Source organism: Chaetodon trifascialis, chromosome 15 (assembly GCF_039877785.1).
Source record: "Chaetodon trifascialis isolate fChaTrf1 chromosome 15, fChaTrf1.hap1, whole genome shotgun sequence".
Lineage (NCBI taxonomy): Eukaryota > Metazoa > Chordata > Actinopteri > Chaetodontiformes > Chaetodontidae > Chaetodon > Chaetodon trifascialis.
The window spans coordinates 18,537,493-18,561,427 of NC_092070.1; the positions used below are offsets into that span (position 1 = coordinate 18,537,493).

At 42.4% G+C, this 23,935-nt stretch overlaps 5 protein-coding genes across 5 annotated transcripts; 3 read left to right on the forward strand and 2 right to left on the reverse strand.

Moving 5' to 3' along the window:
* Window positions 1–658: 658 nt before the first annotated feature.
* On the reverse strand, window positions 659–4,946 carry LOC139343233 (vascular cell adhesion protein 1). Its single transcript, XM_070980736.1, has 10 exons — window positions 4,808–4,946; window positions 3,822–4,088; window positions 3,405–3,734; window positions 3,018–3,323; window positions 2,671–2,922; window positions 2,107–2,427; window positions 1,787–2,023; window positions 1,397–1,624; window positions 1,050–1,244; window positions 659–846 (listed from the first exon to the last, which is right to left on the reverse strand). Exons 1-10 carry the CDS (start codon window positions 4,842–4,844, stop codon window positions 659–661), a joined length of 2,361 nt encoding a protein of 786 aa, XP_070836837.1. The 5' UTR covers window positions 4,845–4,946.
* Window positions 4,947–5,411: 465 nt separating this feature from the next.
* On the reverse strand, window positions 5,412–8,806 carry angptl6 (angiopoietin-like 6). Its single transcript, XM_070981475.1, has 6 exons — window positions 8,336–8,806; window positions 8,108–8,245; window positions 7,811–8,012; window positions 6,377–6,570; window positions 5,688–5,958; window positions 5,412–5,596 (listed from the first exon to the last, which is right to left on the reverse strand). Exons 1-6 carry the CDS (start codon window positions 8,804–8,806, stop codon window positions 5,412–5,414), a joined length of 1,461 nt encoding a protein of 486 aa, XP_070837576.1.
* Window positions 8,807–13,260: 4,454 nt separating this feature from the next.
* On the forward strand, window positions 13,261–17,392 carry ppan (peter pan homolog). Its single transcript, XM_070982021.1, has 12 exons — window positions 13,261–13,470; window positions 13,788–13,958; window positions 14,262–14,363; window positions 14,463–14,513; window positions 14,712–14,882; window positions 15,093–15,169; window positions 15,515–15,622; window positions 15,728–15,851; window positions 15,941–16,019; window positions 16,224–16,353; window positions 16,451–16,608; window positions 16,716–17,392. The coding sequence occupies exons 1-12, from the start codon at window positions 13,456–13,458 to the stop codon at window positions 17,132–17,134; spliced, it is 1,605 nt and encodes a 534-aa protein (XP_070838122.1). The 5' UTR covers window positions 13,261–13,455; the 3' UTR covers window positions 17,135–17,392.
* Window positions 17,393–18,372: 980 nt separating this feature from the next.
* Window positions 18,373–19,880, forward strand: p2ry11 (purinergic receptor P2Y11). The gene is made up of 2 exons (XM_070982022.1): window positions 18,373–18,473; window positions 18,727–19,880. The coding sequence occupies exon 2, from the start codon at window positions 18,792–18,794 to the stop codon at window positions 19,716–19,718; it is 927 nt and encodes a 308-aa protein (XP_070838123.1). The 5' UTR covers window positions 18,373–18,473; window positions 18,727–18,791; the 3' UTR covers window positions 19,719–19,880.
* A 727-nt stretch (window positions 19,881–20,607) lies between these two features.
* eif3g (eukaryotic translation initiation factor 3, subunit G) lies at window positions 20,608–23,818 on the forward strand. Its single transcript, XM_070981085.1, has 10 exons — window positions 20,608–20,702; window positions 20,792–20,838; window positions 21,598–21,686; window positions 22,119–22,178; window positions 22,273–22,377; window positions 22,531–22,726; window positions 22,831–22,941; window positions 23,052–23,188; window positions 23,520–23,626; window positions 23,710–23,818. The coding sequence occupies exons 1-10, from the start codon at window positions 20,680–20,682 to the stop codon at window positions 23,723–23,725; spliced, it is 891 nt and encodes a 296-aa protein (XP_070837186.1). The 5' UTR covers window positions 20,608–20,679; the 3' UTR covers window positions 23,726–23,818.
* Window positions 23,819–23,935: the final 117 nt, after the last annotated feature.

Here is a 23,935-nt window from a genome sequence, read left to right on the forward strand (position 1 = left end):
ATGCTCTGACACACTGAGTGATGCTGGCAGATAAACCAGCTCACAGTGTCAGACAGGATGACGAGGCTTGTTTCTTTACCAACACTCAGTTTAATTGACTTCTTAAAGAGTTATTTATCTGAAGTTAGAGTAGTAGTACTGACAGGGATGGCAGTCACACCTGTAGTTTTTCCAGTTTATTATGCAGCTGTACAATGATGTTATAAAAGGCGTATGCTAGTTAACATAATTAACATTTTCGTTGTTTTAACACACCCAACATTTCAAGAGGATTACAGTACAAAAACAGTATTCAAGGATACATTGTGAAAGCAAAAAATACCATAAAGATGATTATTGTGAAGTAAACAATGGAGGGTTTCCACCTAAAAACGCATTATCACAGGCTATGGTGCAACTTTATTAAGAATAAAAAAGAAAGCTATATGTTACACTTTAAACCCCACAAATACAAACCCACGTTATAGTACACCTGCTTCCTTACTGGCAAGTACCAACTCACTGATGTAAACCTAAGATTGTAGCTACCAGACACGAGTCCAAATGAAAATACAACATTTACAGGCCATTGTTACCACTCAAGACAAATGACGTACCTGAGTGAGTTTTCAGTCCCCAGGTTGATTTAATCTTACCTATTCAGTAAGTAATAAGCATCCTAAGCTTGCACACCAGTAGACTTAGTAGTCATAGGGATATTTGAACCATTTACGTTGTCAGGGACAAAACTATATTTTCTTTGTTTTTTACGGCGGTTGAAGTAAATGATCGTGCCGATGATGATGATGATGATCAGTACAATTAGCACCACCCAAATGATTCCCGCGAAGGACGCTTTCATTGTAACTGCAAGAAAAACAAGATAAAGAAACATAAATTTAAAGTCACTTCTTGATGCTTTTTTTTTTTTTCTTCAACCTATGTAATTATCAACATCACTGTATACACTTCGCACTTCGGCACATAGTTTACAATGATACCTTGCATAGTCAGTGAGACATTTCTTGTCACGGTCCCAACTTCATTCGTGGCAACACACATGTAAACACCAGCGTTGGTAGACGTGGCTCCTGTGATGCTGATGGTCCTCTGGTGCCCCCCTGTGGTCTCCTTCACATTCACCGCAGAGGCGTACACCCAACGGATCACAGGGCGAGGGTTGCCCTCAGCACTGCAGTTAAGAGTCACATTCTCACCCGGGGTCACCCCCACGGTATCATTTCTCTCCCTGATCCATGGGACATCTGTGGAGAAGAGGGTGAGATTTGAGAAGAAGAAAGAATGTGTGTTGGGGGGGGGGGGGGGGGGTTAGAATCCCAAATCAGTCCCAGAATATTCACTGTCAAAAAAAAAGCACCATTCAAAGACTCTTTAACTTAAAAAACTTCAAACTTACACAAAACATTAAGATATAGGCTGTGGTTGGCTGTTCCATATTTATTGGTTGCTCTAAGTAAGTACTGTCCACCATCATGCCTTGTCCAGCGCTGTGGGATTTTCACCTCTTTTCCATCTTTAATCAAGGTGAGGACAGGCGGAGGCATTCCCGTTGGTTCACACTTACTTTGGAGCTTATCATCCTTTTGAACATCATAGCGATCTTTGCAGGTAAATGAAGGGCTGTCTGTGAACAATGCATCAACATGTTTCTCAGAATAAATTATGGAAAAAGAAGTATTAACATTATCACAACACTTTGTTACAGTGCATGTTGGAATCACAGAAAAAATATGTTTTTATCTACATTGTAATGAATTATACAATCAAGTAAGTGTGATGCACTCACATTCGATTGTGATATTGATAGCAGCAACAGTCCTGCCAAACCTATTTCTAATGTCAGCTGTGTACTCTCCTGAGTGATTCCTGGTGAGAGGCTCTGATGTACTGATCGGTTTGCCCTCATAGTACCACTGAACAGTGGGTGGAGGGTTCCCATCAGCCTTGCAGGAGAGCATATCCAGACTGAACACATTCTCCACAACAGTGTAATGGCCTGGACAAGCCTGGATCCGTGGCTTATCTACAATTAAACATCAGCATAAATGAATCAGAAATGCATTGTTGGATGTTTAGAAAAATACAAGAGATAAGTGGAAAACTCACAGAGCACAACAGCAGTGTGCAGTGATGAATTTACAGTAGGGATGACCTCTGGCCCTTTTGGCCCAAGGTGCAGCTCAGCCGTGCATCTGAAAAGTTCTCCGTTGTAACCTCTCTCAGCAGTGACTTTCAAGTCAGAGGACACACTGACTGGGGTCACACTGGTGCCATTAAACGTTTCTGATTGCACCACTTCACTGCCTCGGTACCACTTCACTTTGAGCTTCTGCACAGGAGCCACATTGATGATGTCACATTTCAGCAGGTACTCTTCGCCCTCCACCACTGGATCACGGGCAGAGACTGACACAATGTCTGGAGTCTCTGTGAATGAAGCAAGGGATATGAATTAGTAGGAAAAATCAAATGTAATGATACTCTTAAAACTAATGTTTTTAACAAGCTTGTTGTTATTTTGACCCAACCACATTTCATTTCCACATAAAAATGGCAACACTTGGATCGGTGCTATTCCAGGTTGTTTTGCACCATCATTGCTTCCATATTACTTTGTGAAGTGGAACTCTGTAAGACAGAAGATAGTAGAGTCTTTAAACTTGTACTAACTGTAAAGAGTGACAGCTGCAATCCGGTTGCACTGGTTGTCCGTCAGAGTCACAAAGCACTTTGGTTCTATGAACCACTCTTCCAGTTTTTCGACCGCCCAGGTGATAGTGGAAACATTTTCAGTCCCAAAGCCTCCAATTACAGCCTCCCAGCCCATTTTCCAAACATCTGTGGCTGATGTGCTGCAGGTCACTGAAACCGGATCTCCATATCTCACCACAACTTCAGCAGGTGTCAGTATTAGGGGGCAACCTGCCGTTCCAAAGCAAGCATATTGAATCAGAGCTTCATTTTGGCACACAATAGATATTAGTGTAAAGTAATGTAAAGCACACAAGGATGTATACCTCCTCGTGTTGATGCCTCAGGGGCGGTCGTGTCTGCAGGCTTTGTTATGGTAGTTCTTATCGCATGAACATTGATTTGCTTAGTTACGTTTCCCAGATAATTGCTAGCTGTGCAGTGGCAGGTTGTGTTGGTTATTAATTGGGCAATGCTGAGGTTATTCATGCTCTCCGTGATATTCAAACCATCACAGTTCCAGTTAAAGACAGGAGGAGGGTTCCCCTCAGCTTCACAGGTCAGGGAGACATCAGCACCCTCATCCACGATGACATCATCAATATCTGTATTGGTCTTGAGCTCAGGAGCATCTGAAGAAGCAAATGTGGTGTTTACAAGGCAGAGAACAACATTAAGAAAATGTGAAATTTAAGAAAAGAGGTTTTACTCACAGTGCACAGAAACGTGCTGTGTGTCATACATAACAAGAGGCTGTGGTCCGTGTGGCCCGAGGTCAAGCTGAGCCTCACATCGAAACCAAGCTCCACTTTCTCCTCTGCTGATGTTGACCGTGAGAGTGGAAGACACATTTCCTGGTGTTTCGGTGGTGGTGGTGCTGGTGACAGAGTCTGCCATGATGGTTTGGTTGTTTTTGTACCACCTCACAATGAGGTTTTGAACAGGAGCGACATTTAGGACATCACAGCGCAGCTCGTAGGGTTCCCCTTCCACCGCAGCGTCTACATGCTTTACAGGAAACATGGAAACCTTCTCTGGATTTTCTGTCAAAACAAAATTAAATAAAGGAGTTGCTTTCCTGTTTTGGATGTTTCCTCCATTGTGTAGTATTTATTTATAATTCAACTTACTGTATATAGTGATTTCAAGGTCTTTGCTGCATCCAGAAGACTCATTCAGCTGTATTCTGCACTCAGCTGTTAGATTCCAGTCCAACAGTGTCACTGACTGTACGAGAAAATTCTTATCTTCAAAATCAAAGTTTGTGTCTCCAACTCTCAAGTCAATCTTTTTGGTATCCTCATATGTGGTTGTGCAGTTTACTGAGACCGATGTTCCATATTCTCCTACAACCTTGGGAGGGTCGAACTCTACCGGGCATGTGCTGTCTGCATCTGCTGATAGGCAAATTGAGATGTTTTTATTAGTGTTTAAAAGCAGTTTTGAATGCACTCTGAGGATTTCTGATGCGCTGCCACGTGCAGTTTTAACAGGCTGAATTCTAGCTGTCATGTTTCCAGTACTGACAGCAGCACTGACACATTGTACACCTGTATGATAACTGAGAGGTAAACTGCACCTGGTCTTCCTCGGATGCAAAAACATTTTGATTTTAAGCATAAAAAGATAAATATGATCCTCTGGCATTGATATACTGTCTGTAAACCGCCTGTGCTGAGACTGTAGTTGGCATGCTAATACTTTTTGATCTTAAAATTGAACACACCCACGCTGGGAACAAACACACAGCGCGGTTTACACAAGCCAACTGTCACAGATAGTGCAGCGGAAGTTTTTACCAGCGGCCTCTTAACACCTGCCTCTCCCACTTGACATCTCACAGTTTCATTTACATTTTAAGAACTCACACTTTTTTTTATGTTGCACTTGTTGCTTAAACACAGGCTGCATATGACAATTTCCACTCTTTCTTGTCTTCCTCTATCTTTATTATCCCTAACAGCAGCTCACTAATCGGAAATAAATTATCATATAAAATCTACTTATGTAGTATACATTTTTCACTCTAATATGTTTTATCCCCAGCCACAGCATAAAATGATGTACAATACTAGAGAGCCACACAGAGCTATTATCGAGCATCATTGTTACTCACCACGCAGTAAAAACATGAGCATGAGAAGGCCCAACATCCTGAGATGCAGCGTGTTGGTCAGCACACGGGAGGAAGGAGGTGGATGGAGGAGGTGAGGTGTTGTTCAGGGCTGTCCAGCTTCAGTGCCTGAATAAGATGAATCCTGCTGCTGGCAGTTACACGAGCTCAGAGGGCAAAAGGAAAGAAAGAAAGTATACAACTCACAACGCCCTGATGAACAGGAAACAGCCTGTAAAACGGAAATGTGTCACCACAACCAGCTAGCTCTTTGTGGAGCAACCACAGATGATATCCCTATCGCCTCCCGTAGTTTGTGTGCGAACATTTGCTTTATCTTTTTTTAAGCGGCATAGTTTTATTGAACAGTACAATGCAAATTGGAAAACATCACATTTTGTCAAGAAGTTGCAACACAGAAGACAGACATGTCAACTTGGTACATGTTAGTCATCATCTGATAATTCACCGACAGCCTATACAAAAGTACGACTGGCCTCTAATAAATGTGTGAAGACATTTTTTATTAAACTGGAGCGTATCATTGAAGGCCTCTACATATGTCTACATCAGTCCATCATCATTCTTTCACATGTCCATAGATATTTTATGTAGGTTTGATCATCATGGAAACTCGTTTCAGAGAGTAGGACCCTCCGTGGAACTCTGCCCAGTAGACTCCGTCCTGGTAGCGGCTGCGATAGTGTCCCCCCCGATACCACACTCCGTTCAGGTTGGAGTGGGCACACATGTGGTACCACCAGCCTCCTTTTTGGTAATGAGCGCAATTACCTGGTGACACAACAGAAAACGAGCTGATTAACAGGGAAAAGTCTAAACACCAACAGGGGGCTGACAAACAGGGCGAGCGGGGCGTGCAGACCTGTGTAGCTGTCCTTGTCTCGATCCAGAGTGGTGAAGGCTTTGTTGTTGTGCCACGAGAGCGAGTCCCCTGCGTTGCCTTGGTACTGGCCCAACCGCAGTCGGTACCAGTCACTCTCCGGTTCCAGGTGGAAGCTGTCATACTCAGCAAACACCTGCCGGCCCTGCCAGTCCTCCAGGGCCACCCGTAGCTTATACTGGGCCTGTTTGGTCATCCAGTAGAGGTGTTCAAGCCCGAGCCAGTATTCTCCATCTAGGTTCCCAAAGCCTTGCTGTAATACACCAACACACCGGTTTGAGCTCATGTGTATAAATTTTCATATTCATGGCAGCAGCGTTGGCTCTAGAATTTGCATGTCAGACAACTATTAGACAGATTGCCATGAAATTCTGTAACACATTCATGGTCCCCAGAGGTTGAATCCTACTTTTGGCAAAAAGCGTGGATTTCCTAGAAGTTTAGCAAACACAATCATGCCCCCATCAGGATGATTTTTTATCACAGTAGGGCTCCCCTGAGTTTTCCTCGCTATCATCAGGTCAAAATTTCAAATACTGTAGTTTATAACTGAACATCTGCAAACTGACAGCATTCCCGTTAGCCTCAACTGTAATTTTGTTCCAACCATCAAACATTAGCATGCATTACCGCCAGTGTGTTTTTGCAGACTTGCAGACGTGTGGAATCACCTTATACTGCTCCCAGGTCCTGAAGAAGTTGACGGAGCCATCCTGTCTCCTCTGGATGACCGTCCACCCTCCCTGAGCCTGACTCTGCTCGCACCAGGCCTGCAGGAGCCGGTTGGCACTCTGTGGGCGCAGCAGGTAGATCCCACTGGTGGTCTCGCCTGACTCCAGCACGTGCTGGCAGTCCTGCCATGGCCCTGAGGTGGGAGAAAAGGTTATAGCAGCCAAGTGAGAGATAATAAGCAAAATGCAGATATATGTTGTAATTATAATCTACATCCCATTTTGAAATTCTTGTTACATTTATAGATAATATTCTGCACTAACTAAGTAGCATGCATATCAGCTCTTTATTAGTCATTACAAAGGACTTATTCATACCTTACTCTGGGGGTTAGGGTTCGTAAGGGTTGGGGTTAGGTTATTAAGGTCATAATTCATCTACAGCAACTTCCTTCCTTACTATCATTAAGCAGTAATTAGGAAGTCATTGAGGAAGAACTCTTAGTTAATGGCCTTCCAGTTGTAGAATATGGTCATGCAGATTAATGCATTAATAAAAGCTTTATAATGACACAGAAAGGGCTAATATGCAGTTTTTGAGGTGTTGAGAGTCGAATCAAGACAGAATGGATCTTATCAACATGCAGATTTCATTTTTTCATGGTAAACCTTTGAAATGGACTCGATGGTGGATGGATTCATTTTGTGTCAACCTCATTGCTTTAAGTCAGTCATGGCAGTTTTGGAGACGTAAAAGAGTGCCGCTCACAGAGGGTTGTGGAATTCTGCTTGTTTCAGTGTCAGGAAGATCTCAGATGCACAACAAATCCAGCTTATCTTTTCAGAGCTGAAGAATTTTTCCCCAACACATGTTCAGTGTCTCGTGTTGCAGTGATAAGATGACCACTGGAGTCTGCACGGAGAAAATGTATACATGGAGGAAAATCTCCCTCACAGAGTGATAATGTCTAATGGTGTTGTGGTCTATACTCGTATTCACACAAACAGCATGTGTCAGCGCATGCTCTTTCATCAGGCTGTCTAGGAAGTGGTGAGTAACTCACATGATGGAGTCACTTTATTTCTGCTGACATGTTGAAAGGACTGCACAAATCCTCTACTTTGTCATTTCAAACATTCCAGTTGTCCAAGTGTAGGGTAGAACTGTCATTAAAAGCTTCAGCAAACACTGCGTGCTTACAAGTGCGTCTTCACGATAAAGTCCTCTCTGTCCTGATAAGAGCTGCTGGCTGTTTTTGACATTGTTTAGGCGTTCCCAGAGAGAGAGGGCTCCCACCAGCAGGTCACTGACTCCTTCGGCTTCTGCTTATCAGAGCAGCTAAATAACTCTGACAGAAGATTGATGCACTTATACACACAGGTTTTGGTCTAATCAAGCACTTCTGTTATAAGACATGCGTTACACTGATGTACCTGGAGTCTGTGTGACAGGGAAACTAATGAAGGGAGGCTCTGTGGGAGTGCTGGCCGCAGTGGTGGGGATGGAATGAGCTGTTTTTTCCTGCAGTGGTGGAGGAGCACTTTGATCCCTTTGAACGTCGTTGGTCATTTCGTTGGCTTCAGAGCTGTAATTAGGATGCACGTTAGACCGGCTTTTTGGTGGGGCAGTCGTCACCTGTGCAGGCCAACACAAAAACAACACAATAGTCTCAGTGCCTGTGTGAAAACCCAGCGTAACTTTGCAACATGAGACCACAGTTTGGTCCCTACCAGAGAGGACTGGGTGGAGTCCCCGCACTGGCACTGCTTCTCCAGCCGAGCAATGAGCTGGTTCTGGGAGCTCATCATGGAGGTGAGGACTCCATATTTCTTCTCCAGCTCCCTGTAGTTACTGGACACCTGCAGCGCCTGCGGTGTTCCAGATGTTTGAGCATATTTAGATGGAGCTTTGCTGTGGCATGAATCAAACCTTAATAAGGACTGCAGCTCTCTGCTCACCTGTGTTGTAGCGTTCAACAGGAGGCTCTCCACCCTTCGCTGCTCCACCGCCTGGTCTTTCTTGTGGATGACTTCATGTAGCAGCTGCGCATAGAGCTGGGCAATGCGAGAATTCATGCTGTTGCTCTCTTTGCGCAGAGCTCTTACCTCCATGGCAAGGGAGCCCTCCTGCTCCAGCCGGCCCCGGAGCTTCTCCAGCTGCTCCTGCTGCCTTATGAGCTCCACCCGCAGAGCCGCCACCTCCGAGTGGTTGGCGGTGGCAGACTGTGTGTTCAAACACAGCGCTCCTGTCAGCTTTTGCTGTGGAACAATGAAGGTGTAGGAGCAACGGCCTGCTTTACCATCTGGAGATCGTGATGAACGTTTCTGGGTGTTCTCGCCATGAGCCGCCTCCTTCTGTCCTCCAGCGCCTGGTATGTCCAGACAGAGTGTTAAGAAAAGAGTCAGACCCAGGGTCAGTGTCTTCTCCATGAATCTGTTCAACCTCTGAGGACACCCTGGTAGTGGAGGAGAGGGCATGGTGAGAATTAGGACACTCATCCTCTCTGACCCTACAGAAAAACATCTGACTCCCCGAAACAACTTCGGTTTCAATGAAACTGTGGGTGTTGAGCCTTGACTGTTCACCAGATGTTTCGTTGCAAACCCTGGCAGGAATTTATTAGCAGGTCAACACTGAAGGGACAACAGTCAACATCAATCATCCAGAATCAACACACTTCGGCCACACAGTCAACAGATGAGTCAGCTCCACATCCAAGCTCAACAGCCACGGTCAACACCGTAAACACATGAATCCAAATAGGTCAATACTGACACTGACATTAAAATCTCCCTCAATGGGACACATCAATGGTACCACGAGTGTAATTCTTCAAACAAATACTTTTTTCTGAACCAACCAGAGTCTGAGCTGATTAACAATCTGTCTCATAATGATTCAATGGCCTAATGATTCATTTGGATGCTATAATCAGTGCAAGTGCATTCCAGTCTGCATTAAAGTGGATTAAACTGACATAGCTTGAGACCATTCCCAGCCCAGAGCTTACTGTAGCAGCCGAACAGTGTTTAGGATGTCTTTGATCTGCTCCGGTGTGTAGCTGCAGCTCCCAGGATGCACAGATGTCAAATAAAGAGCAACGCCTTTTAAAAATCACATGTTCAAGGATTATGAAGAGTCGCACAGACGGGCCACTTCGTCCAGACTGAAAGTGGTTTGTTGATGTGAAGATGAAGGCAGAGGATTTTGGCTCACAAATACATCTCAAGGAAAAACAAAAATCAGAGGACGCTCAGCTTTTGTCAGCAGCCAGACTGCCTCTTCTCCGCCCGAGGTTGTGTCTCAGGATCTCTGAAGAGGGAGACAACTAATTACAAACTTCCCAAATGACGCCGCCTCCCAGTACTCGTTTTTTTTCACTGGGGGCTCGGTGCAGGAATCCCGAGACGTCTCCTCCCTCAGCCATCAACCTGCTGTTCTGTCACAGACTCTGCCTCATAAGGAGCTGAACTAGCATTTAAATACAGAGGCTTACACTAGGGAAACAGGTTAATTGGTATTACGTGATAGCATCATGATTAGGGATGAAATGTGCATGTAGTCTAAAAAATGTCAGAATATAATGAAAATAGCTCAGAGCCCAAAGTGATGTCTTCAAATGTTCTTGTTTTGTCCAATCAACAGTCTAAAAAATCCAAAGCTAGAGGCTACAAACCATAAATGTTTGTCTGTTTTACAGAAGAAAATGAGTAAAACAGTGGACATTATGGCCCCTTTCAGACTGTTGTGTCATGAAAGATATCATAACATTAGAAGTACTCATAAAATGGCACATAAGCAGCATTTTAATTTCCGGTTGAGAGGATGCTACTTTTGATTATTTTCTATCCTGCTGTTTTTTAATACTTCAGTCCATAACAATGCATCATATTGTCTGATCATATGTTTTATATGTGAAACTTTATTTGCAAAGTAACCAGTTACTGACAGACAATTGTAAGGGAGTAAAAGGTACAATACTCGTCTCTGAAATGTTGTGAAATTTAAGTGCAAAGTATGTTCAAACGTAAATACTAAAGTAAATTGTTGAGTTGTGAGTGTGACGCATGACCTCAGTGTTTCGACTTTCATTTCTTTGGTAGAGACATCCACAACTCTAAATGCTTGCAGCTTTCAACCTGCAGAGTAGGCTGCAATGGCTTTCTGTTTCATGTGATAACACAGAAAGAAAGAAAGAAAGAAAGAAAGAAAGAAAGAAAGAAAGAAAGAAAGAAAGAAAGAAAGAAAGAAAGAAAGAAAGAGCTCAGCATGGTCTTTTGAACTTTACAATGCTAAAACAAATGTTTGGTGTTGGCATGTAAATCTGGAGCTGCATCATAGTCAGTGGCCAGGTGTGTCCTGGTGAGTGGAAGCGCACAGTTCAAAAATATGCTGAGAACTGCAACTGACTACAATATAATATCCGTCAAGGAAGTGTGTATACCACAACTTGTGGTTGTGTGTGTGTGTGTGTGTGTGTGTGTGTGTGTGTGTGTGTGTGTGTGTGTGTGTGTGTGTGTGTGTGTGTGTGTGACCAGGTGTTAATCACGTTGTGGAGACAAAAATCTGTTTACACACTCAAATTGTGGGGACCCACCTGCTTTATGGGGACAAAATGCAGGTCCCCTTAATGTAAATCTTTAAATTTTAAGGTGAAGACTGAGGATAGGGTTACGGGTTAGGTTAGGTTAGGTTAGGTTAGGTTAGGTTAGGTTAGGGTAGGGTAGGGTAGGGTTAGGGTTAGGGTTAGGGTAAGGCTCCAGGAAATGAATGTAAGTCTATGTGATGTCCCCACAAGTGATAAAATCACAACGTACGTGTGTGTGTGTGTGTGTGTGTGTGTGTGTGTGTGTGTGTGTGTGTGTGTGTGTGTGTGTGTGTGTGTGTGTGTGTGTGTGTGTGTGTGTGTGTGTGGTTTAACAGCACTGGCCCTGTTGCCTGGCCTTCTCTGCCTGCTCTCTGTTGCCGCTCTTACAGTAAATAAACTTCCAAGAGACAGCTCCCCTTCCCTCTCTTTAACCTGGGCTTATAATTACTTTTAAGCATTTAATAATTGAAACTGCTGATCTTTTTTAGTTATGCTGACTTCGCTAAAATTCGCATGTTTGTCTACACACTGTAGCCTAACTAACATAGACCGACTCATTGAATAGCAACAGGATGTGAAATTACGAGCACGCGTGGTGCTTCCCTCTAGTGGCCATAATGAGGAATTGCAACAATAAATTCGTCAAGTACCGTTAATGAGGACATGAAAGCATACTTTCACTTCCTTAGAGACTACTTCAAAATAAAGTGACCATGCCGAAGCAATGGCAACTAAATAGAAATGATCAACATATGATAATGTTTGCTCCCTCTCTGGTGGTGAAAGTTAAAATCTACAGCTCCACACTCGTTAGGAGGAAAATACAGTGTTGGAAACATATTAGAGAAGTGTTACTCCAAAAAAGGACAACGATATTGGTGATACTCATTATCAACTTCTTCAATTTTTTTTTTTTTTTTTTTTTTTTTTTTACATTATACTTTGTAATAATGCGTTTTGTGTTTCTTTTGTTCTGTTACATCTGGCATTACTGTGCTTCAGTCAGGGCACTTAAGCTAATTTGAATTATGTATCCTACATGGTGCAGGGCCAAAGTGTATATTTTTAATACTATTAACATTAGTTAGTAGTTTAGTGAGGAAATGGGTGGGGGTCTGCGTCGTCTTTGGACTGTCATAGCGAAGAAACCAGAGAGACCACCTCCAGTTTCCTCAATAAAATATAATAAAATATCTCCATTGATAGTTAATATTTTATAAATATATAACATATTATAACATTAGAAACAACATTAATATCAGTAAAATTCCACGTGGAGAATGTGAAGTTAAAAAAATCTAAAACTATTTACATTTCAGATCAACTCCTTTCCGATTACTTCCGATCTACATTAACGAATGTTGTTGCTGCAGTTCCTCAATGTGACCACAAGAGGGCAATGGCGACTCGTGATTCTGAATTTACTTGAATCTTTGGCCTGGACCAAATCAATGTTTGAATGTAAGGAGGTTGCAACTTATTAATTAACATACTGTTTACATTGGTACTAAGAGGACCAAAAAATATTAATTATCAATATATCTTTCATATTTCCACTGAAGAAGGGTTTTTTTTGTTCATTAGTATTGCACTTCCTAAATATGGTCACTGGGGGGCAGTAAAAACTCTTGATTATAAAAACACACAGCTTGACTATGGTTCACATACCAGCAGGAAGAAGACAGGCGGAAGACTCTACAGCTACTTTTTAAATACTTCAAAATAAAAGTATGAGAACATCCAGTGACTCTCGTTGCTATGTTCACGGCTAAGTATGTGAATAGAGGTGGACAAAACGTTCACGGCGTGTCTAGTTTTTAATATAGTAGTTTTAGTATTGTAGTCTTTTAAAATTCTTGCATAATTTCAGGAGTAGTAATTGAAGGAAATGCCACTGTTTTACCGTTGTTTGTAATAACTATGAGCACTTTGGGGCGTTCAAGTCTTCTATTAAATATTCATCGACGAACCATTTGTAAGAGAAACGTCAGTCTGACAGATAAAAGACCTTTTTGTAGACAGCTATCAATAAACTATCTGAGACATCTCACAAAACAACGTTAAAGCTCGTTAAATTAGTAAATAAACAATCTTCAGTCTATCGTGAAGCTCGCTTTTATCAAGGTAATCCAATAAGAAAGGTAAAAGGTATTTGATTTTTGACTCTTTATATGTGTGTAGATTGCACAGGTTACAAGAATCTACTGTACATTACACTTGCAGTATTTCCAGCTCCTCTGCCCGCGGAACACTTCTTTTAGGAACTATTACAAGACCTCTTAGCAACACGGAGACATAAGTGTGTGACACACAGATGCAGAACCATGTGGAAGTCTTCGTGGTCACTTCGTAGTTGAACAGTTTTAACTGTCCTAGATTCTTTTGTGGGCATAATGAACGGATTTATGCCTTTGACATCTTAAATATACTGTGGCGACAGTTAATGTTCCTACGTTGACTGAATTCACCCGCTCCACATCTCGCTGAATAATGGGGAAATCAAAGGTAACGTAAAGCAACGGCCTGTGCTAGCAGATTAGCATCAGCCCTGTGAGAACTTCACGCTGTTATTCACGAGACTGTCTAAATGTTGTTGTGTAACAGAGTGATTTATATTAAATGAGAAAATGCAGTCGACCGTCAATTTAACAGTATTTGAGCATGTCGAGCTCCGTGGTTACATCCTGTAATGTTAACTGGCGTGTTCGGTAAATTAGCTGTGATCTTAAATTGTATTTCAAAATAAACTCACGCAGGAATCTGTCAAATGTCACGTCAGTGTTTCTTTCAAGATTATTAATTATTGGATATGGTGCTTTCAGACCAAGAACCAGAAGAAATGCCGTGTATCAGCCAACCATGTGGCCAACGAGACCTATGGATCCGTGCCCCACTCCTTCGTGTTTCATCGGGGTCAGATTGGGAAAAACGCGGGTCAGCTCGTCCTGGACGTGCGGAGAGTCATGGAGCCATACACTGCAGAGTCTCTGAAGGTCAGTGTGCAAAACTAAGAGCAGGACCGTCCATCTTCAACATAGCTGTGTGACCCCATGTGCCTCCAAGTAACAGCTGGATGAGGCCATGATGTTCACTGTAAGGAGAAAGTGGTTTGTGAGATCCTTTGGCAGTTTTGACTTGCATCAATAGTGTAGATCTGTGATCAATATGAGCTTTATTCGGTTGGTGGGTGACCTTTAGTGCTGCAACAATTGATCACAATAGTTGCTGCCTTGTTTGTCGTATCATTGCAGTTTCACGCTCACTGTGCCTGAAACATGTTTTATTTTCTAAACTAGATTAGGAAGAAGAACGTGCTGAAAGACTTTGTGGCTGTCGCAGGACCACTGGGAGTGACACACTTCATGATCTTCAGCAAGACCACCAGCACCCTCAACATGGTAAGTTCAGATCACTCCATTAGCAAACAGGTCTCGAGCACTGGAGGACTTTGCAGTGTTGCCGTATTAAGCCCGTAACACCATGACTTGTGCTTTCAGAGATTCGCTCGACTTCCCAAAGGTCCCACGCTGCATTTCAGAGTGCTCAAGGTAAATATGTGAATGTGTAAATAAGACTCTGGCACCAGTAGACAGATGGGCTCAGATGATGACAGTTTAAGATTTGACTGTCGGTGATGCTTTCAAAGTAAACGCACTGATGTGCCCGAACTGCCAAAGCCATGAAAAGCTCTTAATTATTTGTGTGATTTTTATTTTCCCATTTTTACGGGGACTTTTTTTTTTCAGTACTCTCTCATCAAAGATGTGGTCTCATCTCTGAAGAAGCACAGGATGCACGAGCAGCAGTTCACACACCATCCACTCCTCGTCCTCAACAACTTTGGATCCGATGGCATGCATATCAAACTCATGGCCACCATGTTTCAGCACATGTTTCCCTCCATTAATGTGCACAAGGTGTGTTTTTCCAGTGAAACCGTTGCAGTGTTGTCACTTGTTTTGACTGGAGATTTGCAGCTATGATGACAGTATAGTCTTCTGAGATTACCTTTGAAGATTTTCGAAAAGTAAACGCTTTCTGATTTCTGAATCCTCGAGTCATTTAGCACTGAGAAAGTTTAACTTTGAGTTCAGGCACAAAGAAACAAGGGTGTTGTTGTTTTCCAGGTAAACCTCAACAATATCAAGAGGTGTGTGCTGGTGAACTACAACCCAGAGTCCCAGGAAATTGAATTTCGGCATTAGTAAGTAAAAATATTCTTCAATATAACATCCGGTTGTTTTCTCAGTGTTTGTAGGTATGTAGCTGCTGTTTAACAAAGTACCGAACTTTAAGGTTAGTTTGAGAGCAAAACTATAGACATGGTGTGATGCCCTTCAGGCCACACCCCCCCCCCCACACACACACAGATCTAACCTTCAGTGAATCAGCGATGGCTCAGATGATGACAGATTGTGTTTTGACTGTTCAGTGATGTATGTTCAAAGTAAACGCACTGATGGGCCTCCACACAAATAACCCGGATTTCCTTTCTTATCGATTTTTAAAATGTCTCACTGATCCATCCGATTGTGTTCCCAACCTGCAGCAGCCTGAAGGTCGTCCCTGTGGGCATGAGCCGCGGAGTCAAGAAGCTGATGCAGGAGAAGTTCCCCAACATGAGCAAGTTTGAGGATATCAGCGAGCTGCTGATAAAGTAAGGTTCTTGTTGAGGTATAATTTTTTTAGTTCCGAGGTCAACAGGCATGTAGTTTGGAGGTGTAGCTGTAGTATCTGAACTGTTCTGTGCTCTCTCTCTCAGCGGGGCGAACCTTTCAGAAAGTGAAGCAGAACAGGACGCGGAGCACAACATAACGGTGCTGCCACAGGCCTGCTCTGGCCGAGGCAACATGGCGTCCCAGCAGAGTGCCATCCGTCTGACCGAGGTGAGTGTGCTGTGGAAGTGCAGCTTTTGGAAACAACATGGCGGCATCGCGTGGATGGCGTCTGAACTGTTGCACTGTGTTGACTTCAGATTGGACCTCGCATGACTCTGCAGCTGATGAAGATACAAGAAGGCATGGGAGAGGGGAATGTCCTGTATCACAACTTCAGTGAGTGCACGCTGGTCCTCATTCTTTTATGCTGCTGCTTGGTATGCTCTGGTGTACATGATGAAAGTACTTGTATGAATTCTATGATTTCTCTCTAAAAGTAAACGCTTACTGATACATCTTAAGAGTACATGTTTTTTTTTTTATGTAGATCTGATACGGATTGTCTTGTAATGGGAAATTGTTATGTGCTGTGTGTGCCAGTCTCCAAGTCGGAGGAGGAAATACAGGAGATCCTGAACAGGAAGGAGGCCCAGCTTAAAGAGAAAGAGGATCGCCGAAAGAAGCAGGAGCAGAATGTTGCTCAGAAAAAAGAGAAACAGGAGGAGAACAAGTAATTTGACCTTTTAGATCATTTGACTCTTCTGTCACATCCACTTTTTCACCTGGTTGAAGTGTAAAACAGTTGTTTTTTGTTTTTTTCCCCGCAGGAAAAAGAGCATGGAAGGCATAAAAAGGAAACAACAGCAGGCTGAAGAGGACAGTGAGGTGGAGGATCCCGGGATGCAGCAGGGTGCAGAGGCCGATGTTGAATCTGATGATGAGGTGGAGTACTACAGACAGGCTGTAGGAGAGGAGCCAGATGAAGGTGAATAGAGCTAGTGTGCTGTAAGCCGTCAGCTCTTGGCTCTTGTTTTGAATTTAGTCATTAACCAACGCTTTTTTTTTTTTTTTTTTTTTTTTTTTTTTGTGCAGACATGTTCCCTAGTGCCAAGAAGAGGAGGGTCTCAGAAAAGACTCACGGACCTGCCAAGAAGAGAAAGCTGTCCCCTGGAAAACCTCCAAGGAAAGACAGAGATGCCAGATCTCCAAAGAGAAACGGTCCAGGTGGACAGCAGCACAGAGACCATCCAGGGAAAGGATGGAAGAAAACCAGGGACAGGGAGAAGCCGTTTGGAAAGAAAGCCAGGCCTGGAGGAAAGACATTTGGAGCAAAAAAGGCTGGCGAGGGGGACAAGAAATTTGGTGGGAAGAAGAAATTTGAAGGGAACAAAACATTCAGCGGGAAGCAAAATAAGGACAGAACATTCAAGTCTAAAGGTCAGAAAGCCAAGCCGGGATTTAAGAAGAAAGGAGCAGAGCAGGGCTTTAAACGGAGGAAAGGAAAAGGCTGAGCTCTGCCTCTTCTCTCTGATTTGGACATTGAATGTGTTATTATGCTGAAGCACCAGAGAGCAGCAAGCATCCATCCACCATCAGTGCCTCAGCCCGTGACGGCTGGGAAGGCTCCAGCAGTGAGCGATGGATGCCTGTGAGACTCTTTATTGTTGTAAATCAGCGGAGGGACGAGAGAGAACAAACGTGCTGTATTTTCCACACTGTGTGAATTAATGTTGAATATGTATTTGTTCAATAAAAAGCTTTAAAAATGATCTTTCCAATGTAATTTGGATTTTGTTCTCGTCGATGCTGCCAAATTTCAGGGTCTTTTATCCGTTCCTTCCTGTAAGATGTTTTTAATTTAACATGACAACAAAAAGACCTGATGTTTGTCTAATTCAGCTCATTCAGTTTGTAGAAACTCACTTGTTTTGATGCAAATGTTCGTGACAGATATTTGTATTCAAAGCTAGATTAAGGGGTAAATTAAAAGGATGGTCCTTTTAATTAAAAAATGTCTTTCCCAGCAGATGTCGACAAAAAAAGGAAGAATTTAGGCACTTTTAAGAATTTGCCCAGCAGGTATTTCCCTTTATCTATGATACATCTGAAGTCCTCTCAGGCTAGAAGACCTAGTAACCACCCCCCCATTGTATTTTAGTTTTCGCTTGCTGAAGCTCCTGAGCGGTTCTCCACCAGTGTCTGAGATGTAAGTAGCATTATCTCAGTTTGAATTCATTTGTGTAAAATGCTTGTTTGGTATTCACCAAACAACTGAGTTACATTTATGTGTCGTTGCTAATTGTAGAATTTTTATTTATTTTTTCATCTCAACCAATAGATTTTTGTCAAGGTTTCAACATGATTAGCATATACAGCTTAGAAAAAGGTTTTGGAGGAAATATCCCAAAACCAGAAGCTCAAAGCTATTATTAGCTATTAGTGAAAGACATTGTTTGTTAAATGAGATTTGAACTGCTGCCCTGCATGCTCTGCCGTGACCTACTGTACCTGTACCTGTACAGGAACAGTACAGTTCCTGTCCTTATGTGCTCTGTAAAACCCGAAAAATGAGTGAACTAACCCAGTGTAGGCTATTCAGCGCCCATTTGTTTTGCAAAAGCATGTGTGTCATGAGGGTTTTGTTTCTTCAAATTGTGAAATCTATAAAGAGAGTAAAAGGAAGTGACCATCGGGTTTGTCAAAGTTCACCATGTCTCACTCGCATTTCTCGCTGAAATAGTTCTGATGGTTAAGACGCTTCACACACGTTCTGTATGCGTATCACACAGGAAATGAACTCTCAGGTGATAAGTTTCACCACAGACCAGTTCTCTGCAAGTCTGCCCTCTGGTAAGTGATTGTTGCTTTACTTATAAATAAATTAAGTGTGTTTTAGGAATGTGACATTTTCTAACAGCTAACATTGTATACAGCACTGGCTCTTCAGAAAATTAAATATTGCTTTCTCTGGATAGGTTTCCTAACTTCCCTGAGCCCCTTCAGCATCAAAAATCTAAATACGAACTGTACTTAAGCTTGTGTCAAAATGTGACTTTTACTCAAATGGATGGACTTTATTGAAGGAATATACTTCACTTTACAGATATTGGACAATGCAAATTGAGTGAAAGCAGCTGGATAACAAAATAACCTTGAGCTGAAGTCAAGATGGAGCACAACTTTTCTAAATGTGAGCAGTTTCAAGAGGACCTGCTGCCCTCAATGTATGGGATCGAGTTCCTTGTGGCCCTGGCAGGAAACCTGTTTGCCCTGTGGCTGCTGCTGGCCAGGGAGAGGAAGAACTGGCACACCGGCATCGTCCTGTCATGCAACCTGGCAATCAGTGACCTGCTGTACGTGCTGACGCTGCCTTTGCTGATTGCCTACTACTCACAGAAGAAAGACTGGAAGTTTGGCAACGCGATGTGTAAAATCGAGAGATTCCTTTTCACCTGCAACCTGTATGTGAGCATCTTCTTCATCATGACCATAAGTGTGAACCGATGTGTGGCCCTGGCGTATCCCTTCTTCACCCGATCCCATGTCATGCCTGCCCACGCCAAGGCCGTCAGCGTCATCATCTGGGTCATCGTGGGAGTCACTTCCAGCCCTGTGTTGAAATTTGCTTCTGTTTGTACGCACAATAACACGATTCATTGCGTGTCCTTCTGTGAGACTCAGGGGGATGAAAGCCCTCATTTCGCTTACAAAATCTTTCTTGCTGTGTTTGGCTGTCTGGTTCCCTTCCTGGTTACTTTCACTTCTTATTGTGTGGTTATTCGGGTGGTATGGAGGAACGCCAGCATAACCACACTGGAGAAACGCAAGGTAGCTCTGTTAGTTGCATCAGTGCTTGTGCTGTATGCCATTTCTTTTGTGCCATACCATGTCTTTCAGATCTATCACTTGTACTTGAAGACCAATGGTAAGGGCTATGACTGTGTGGTCTACAACATGTACCAAGTTTCCAAGGGACTGGCCACTCTGAACATGTGTATCCATCCAGTCCTTTACATGGCTGTGTTTGACAGTATACGTGTAGTTTGTTGTGGTAAGAGCTCAGAGGACAACAGCGGGAGAGAGATGAGGAAGTAGAGCTGTTCCTTGACAACTTTTCTGAGAAGCACATCATTATTTCAGGCTGTGAAACTTGAGCAATTTTTCATACCAGACAGTATTTTGTACACAGGAGGCTTTGCTTTAATTTCTTATTCTTGTGACTGCTGAAATGTATTTTTCTTCTAACTTTGAAATGTGACTGCAATAAAGATTCTTTTGTTGCTTTAATGTACAAAATTTGAACTTCCTGTCTGAACCAGTCTGCATCACAACAGGAAGAAAAGTGAGACTGGAGAACTGTCATTCTATATCTGTTGACCAAGTTTAGATTATGATCCAAAATCCACAAATGCATACGTGATATAATCATGGGCATTTTGCTTCACTGTAGAGGAATACTCACTGTGACAAAAAAAAATCATGTAACAATGAGGATTTTGTCTGTAACAGCACAAACATAAACAGATTTAATAAGACACAAGCAAATAACATTCAAGCTGCATCAAGTCAACAGAAAAATCTGTTTTATTAAAGAATGAGGAAGTGGTTTCCAATGTTGTTGAGAGGGTTACAATGTTGAATGTAATCAGCCACAACACAAAGCATGAATTAGTGGAAGGTAACAAAAACAATTCTATGCATCAGAAATTGTTTTTTAAGAAAGATGTATGGACACACTTCAATCACAAGGCGACCCTTTCACTTAACCTCTCTGTCACCCTGTGTCAAACACCCTGTGTGTCAAACACCCTGTGTCATGCACCCTGTGTCAACTCTGCAATGTCGGATATTTTTATCATAATATAGAGCCAAAATACTGACTAATTTGAAACCGTCGGTAAAACGCAGAATACACGGCTCTTATTTTGAAGATAAAAGGTAAACAAATATGATACTTTTATTGCGAAGTTTCACTCCCGGAAGTGTGAGTGGTGGCGGTTTCGCTCGGGTGGTAGTGTTCGTTCTTTGCTGTCCTGAAGCTAAGCTAGCTCAGAGGATGCCGTCAATTGAATACGACGAGTGAGTGATACTTCAAATATTTACAAGTATCGGTTTGTATAGGGGGTCTTTCATCGATCTAATATTGCATATCAATCTCTCTTCTCCAGCTCCAAGCCCAGCTGGGCAGACCAAGTCGAGGAAGAGGGAGATGAAGGTAAATAGCTAGCTAAGTAGTTAGCGCAATTCGCTAATGCTAGCACATCTCTTGAAGTCTAATGCCCGAGCAGGAGGCCGGTTAGGCGGCTTCCTCTTCCACGTGGTTGTCGGGCGTAATACTCGAGTTAAAAATAAACGTACCTGTGATGTTTCAGCTATTTAATCTTTTAAAAGGCTCGAGTTGTAGGCTATTGTGACTGACATAAATTGAGATATAACTGATGAAATATGTTACCGACATATGGTGTGGCCCATGGGCAGTGACGTAGGCACTGCTAACGTTAAGATGGCTAAATGTTAGCAAGCTGAGCGTTAGCAAATTAGCAAGCTATGTTACAGGTGGCACTCAGACTTCAACTTAATAACGTTAATATGGCTAACTGTACAAAATGAAATACTTCTGTCACAAATACACAAATGTAACGCAATACATCTTCGTTTGGTGTGAAGTGAGTAACGTTACTGGAGCCAGAAAAACTGCAGATGTCAAGATGGTCAAGAGATGAGAAATTCTGAAGTTGCTTCATTGACAGTGTTGACGGCCAAATTAACTTAGTTGTACTATCCTTATTAGAATTTGTCCATGGAAATGGGTCTATCGAGCCTTATCAGGCCTTTTGATTGAGCATTTTCTGTCCATTGTGTAGTGGACCAACACAGTCAAAAGATTACCAAAGTTTCTTTGCCTTTCTGGCTTTTTTTTTTAATTTTTTTTTTAATCCTAACTTTTCTGAGTATGATTTTTTTTTTTTTTCAGGCACACTACCATCCCCCAAGGAAACCATCAAAGGAAACATAAAAACTGTCACAGAATATAAAATAGATGATGACGGAAAGAAGTTCAAGGTAATTTGAGTTTCATTACAGTTAATATGTTTCATTGTTTACAGTGTTGGTTTGTATATGGCTGCCTTTGATGAGCTCCTGTGGCTGCTGTGACACAGGTTCAGAAATTATACTAAGTTATAGTGTATGTTTTCCTGTGCTATGATACCAACATTGGTGGCTTGAAAAGCAATAGATGCAGTCAGCCGCTCTTGGGATTCATTTTCTCTGATAACATTAAATGCTAAAAAAAATAAATAAATAAATCATGAGGTCACAGCACCAGCACTGACTAAAGCTTTGAAAAGACTGTTTCATGGTGCTTCTATGTGCTCATTAGTAGCATAGTATTTTAGAAGTACAGTAAATGTTTGGGCATGTTGACTACAGTAAGAAGCTTTGACTCTGTGAGACACAAATGAATTGTGCATCTGCTGCCTTTTTGTCCTCTAGATTGTGCGGACCTTCAAGATCGAGACAAGGAAAGCTTCAAAAGCTGTTGCCAGGAGAAAGGTCTGCTTTTAAATTGAATTTAGTTTACGATGCATTTGATTTGAAATGAACAAGACTTCAGATGTCATGTATTTTATATCTTCTTTGATTTCAGAACTGGAAAAAGTTTGGCAATTCTGAGTTTGATGCACCAGGTCCTAATGTTGCCACCACCACAGTCAGTGATGATGTCTTCATGACTTTCATTTCCAGTAAAGAGGTGAGCATCCATAGTGAGCTTAAGGACTTTATGCTGCTGCTCATTGATGTGTAGCAGTCCACATAATGCATAGAAACATGCTTTACATGTGGCACTGGTTTGTAATTTCCTCATTTAAGCTCGTGACTGAGTACCTAATTTCACCTCTTGCAGGACTTGAACGCCCAAGACCAGGATGAGGATCCAATGAACAAACTTAAAGGACAGAAGATTGTGTCTTGTCGTATTTGCAAAGGCGACCATTGGACCACCCGCTGTCCATACAAGGACACCCTGGGCCCCATGCAGAAGGAGCTGGCTGAACAGCTTGGGCTTTCCACTGCAGACAAGGAGAAGCCTGCTGGCTCTGGTACTATCAGCTCTCCATTCACATCATCAGATTTTGTTCTGTCTTTTATGGTCCACTGTTAGACTTAGTGGACTGGTGTGACCTGCTTTTCTTCTCTTCACCAGCGGAACCAGAGCCTGCACAGCCTGCGCAGAGCAAGACTGGGAAGTATGTTCCCCCAAGCCTGAGGGATGGAGGAACGCGAAGAGGGGAGTCCATGCAGCCCAACCGCAGAGGTGAGTATTAAGTTGTTGTACTTGGTTGCTATATATCCATTTTTTACTTGACGCATCCTGCAGCTGTTAGAGCATTGCTCAATCTAAACAGTATATGTTTTACTTTACAGCTGATGACAATGCCACTATTCGTGTGACCAATCTGTCTGAGGACACTCGTGAGACAGACTTGCAGGAGCTCTTCAGGCCATTTGGCTCCATCTCAAGGATCTACTTGGCCAAGGACAAGAACACTGGGCAGTCAAAGGTCAGTGCTTGTCTTAAAATACAGGGAACTGCACCTTCAGTGTTTAAGACATTAAAAAACTCCAGAAAGGAGGAAGCCAAGCATAGAGGAATTACTAAAGGAGGTGTTTCAGCTTGTAGATAGACATTATTTGTAATTCTTACACAAGTGAAATGCTGTATATTTAGTGTAGTGACTGTAGTGTTTGGTTTTTTTTTCTCAGCTGCTTTTTGCATTAAAGGTTGTACTTTTAAGTTAATGACTATCTGGCAATGCCAAAAATCTAGTACAGTTGATAGAAAACACAACATGGTCTAGTTGTCTCATCCATCGACTTCTTTGTGTCCGGCAGGGATTTGCCTTTATCAGTTTCCACCGTCGGGAGGATGCAGCCAGAGCCATTGCAGGAGTGTCAGGATTTGGATACGATCATCTTATTCTCAATGTTGAATGGGCCAAGTAAGTGATCATCACTTTTGTCAATTATGTGTTAAAGCTTGTTATTTATTGCTGCTCCCAACCGTATTTAATTCTCTTTGCAGACCGTCAAACAACTGAAGAGTCCATCAGAATTTATCCGAGGATGATGCCAGATTTTATTGTGGTAAAATGTGGCTGTTACCTAAATAAAGAAAATCAATGTTGCTACAATTTTTTTTGTCGCTGTTTTCCTTGTAGTTTGCACGCAGTGTTCACATTTCCTGGCAACTTTTATTATGACCAATTCTTTTTTTAATTGGAGCTACTTTGTCACCAGCTTGGAACATA

Excerpts from the sequence above, each read along its gene's own strand:
- eif3g (XM_070981085.1), top strand. The coding sequence starts at position 20,680 with ATGCCGTCAATTGAATACGACGA. Across the intron at positions 20,839-21,597 it reads CGAGGAAGAGGGAGATGAAG|GCACACTACCATCCCCCAAG; the intron begins GTAAATAGCTAG and ends TTTTTTTTTCAG. Across the intron at positions 22,179-22,272 it reads AAGCTGTTGCCAGGAGAAAG|AACTGGAAAAAGTTTGGCAA; the intron begins GTCTGCTTTTAA and ends CTTTGATTTCAG.
- ppan (XM_070982021.1), top strand. Across the intron at positions 13,959-14,261 it reads ACACTGCAGAGTCTCTGAAG|ATTAGGAAGAAGAACGTGCT; the intron begins GTCAGTGTGCAA and ends TTTCTAAACTAG. Across the intron at positions 15,623-15,727 it reads ATCAGCGAGCTGCTGATAAA|CGGGGCGAACCTTTCAGAAA; the intron begins GTAAGGTTCTTG and ends TCTCTCTCTCAG.
- p2ry11 (XM_070982022.1), top strand. The coding sequence starts at position 18,792 with ATGGAGCACAACTTTTCTAAATGTGAGCAGTTTCAAGAGGACCTGCTG.
- angptl6 (XM_070981475.1), bottom strand. The coding sequence starts at position 8,806 with ATGGAGAAGACACTGACCCTGGGTCTGACTCTTTTCTTAACACTCTGT. Across the intron at positions 8,013-8,107 it reads ACTCCACCCAGTCCTCTCTG|GTGACGACTGCCCCACCAAA; the intron begins GTAGGGACCAAA and ends TGGCCTGCACAG. Across the intron at positions 5,597-5,687 it reads AGACAAGGACAGCTACACAG|GTAATTGCGCTCATTACCAA; the intron begins GTCTGCACGCCC and ends TTGTGTCACCAG.
- LOC139343233 (XM_070980736.1), bottom strand. The coding sequence starts at position 4,844 with ATGTTGGGCCTTCTCATGCTCATGTTTTTACTGCGTG. Across the intron at positions 2,024-2,106 it reads GCACACTGCTGTTGTGCTCT|ATAAGCCACGGATCCAGGCT; the intron begins GTGAGTTTTCCA and ends GTTTAATTGTAG. Across the intron at positions 1,245-1,396 it reads CCTATATCTTAATGTTTTGT|ATGTCCCATGGATCAGGGAG; the intron begins GTAAGTTTGAAG and ends TCTTCTCCACAG.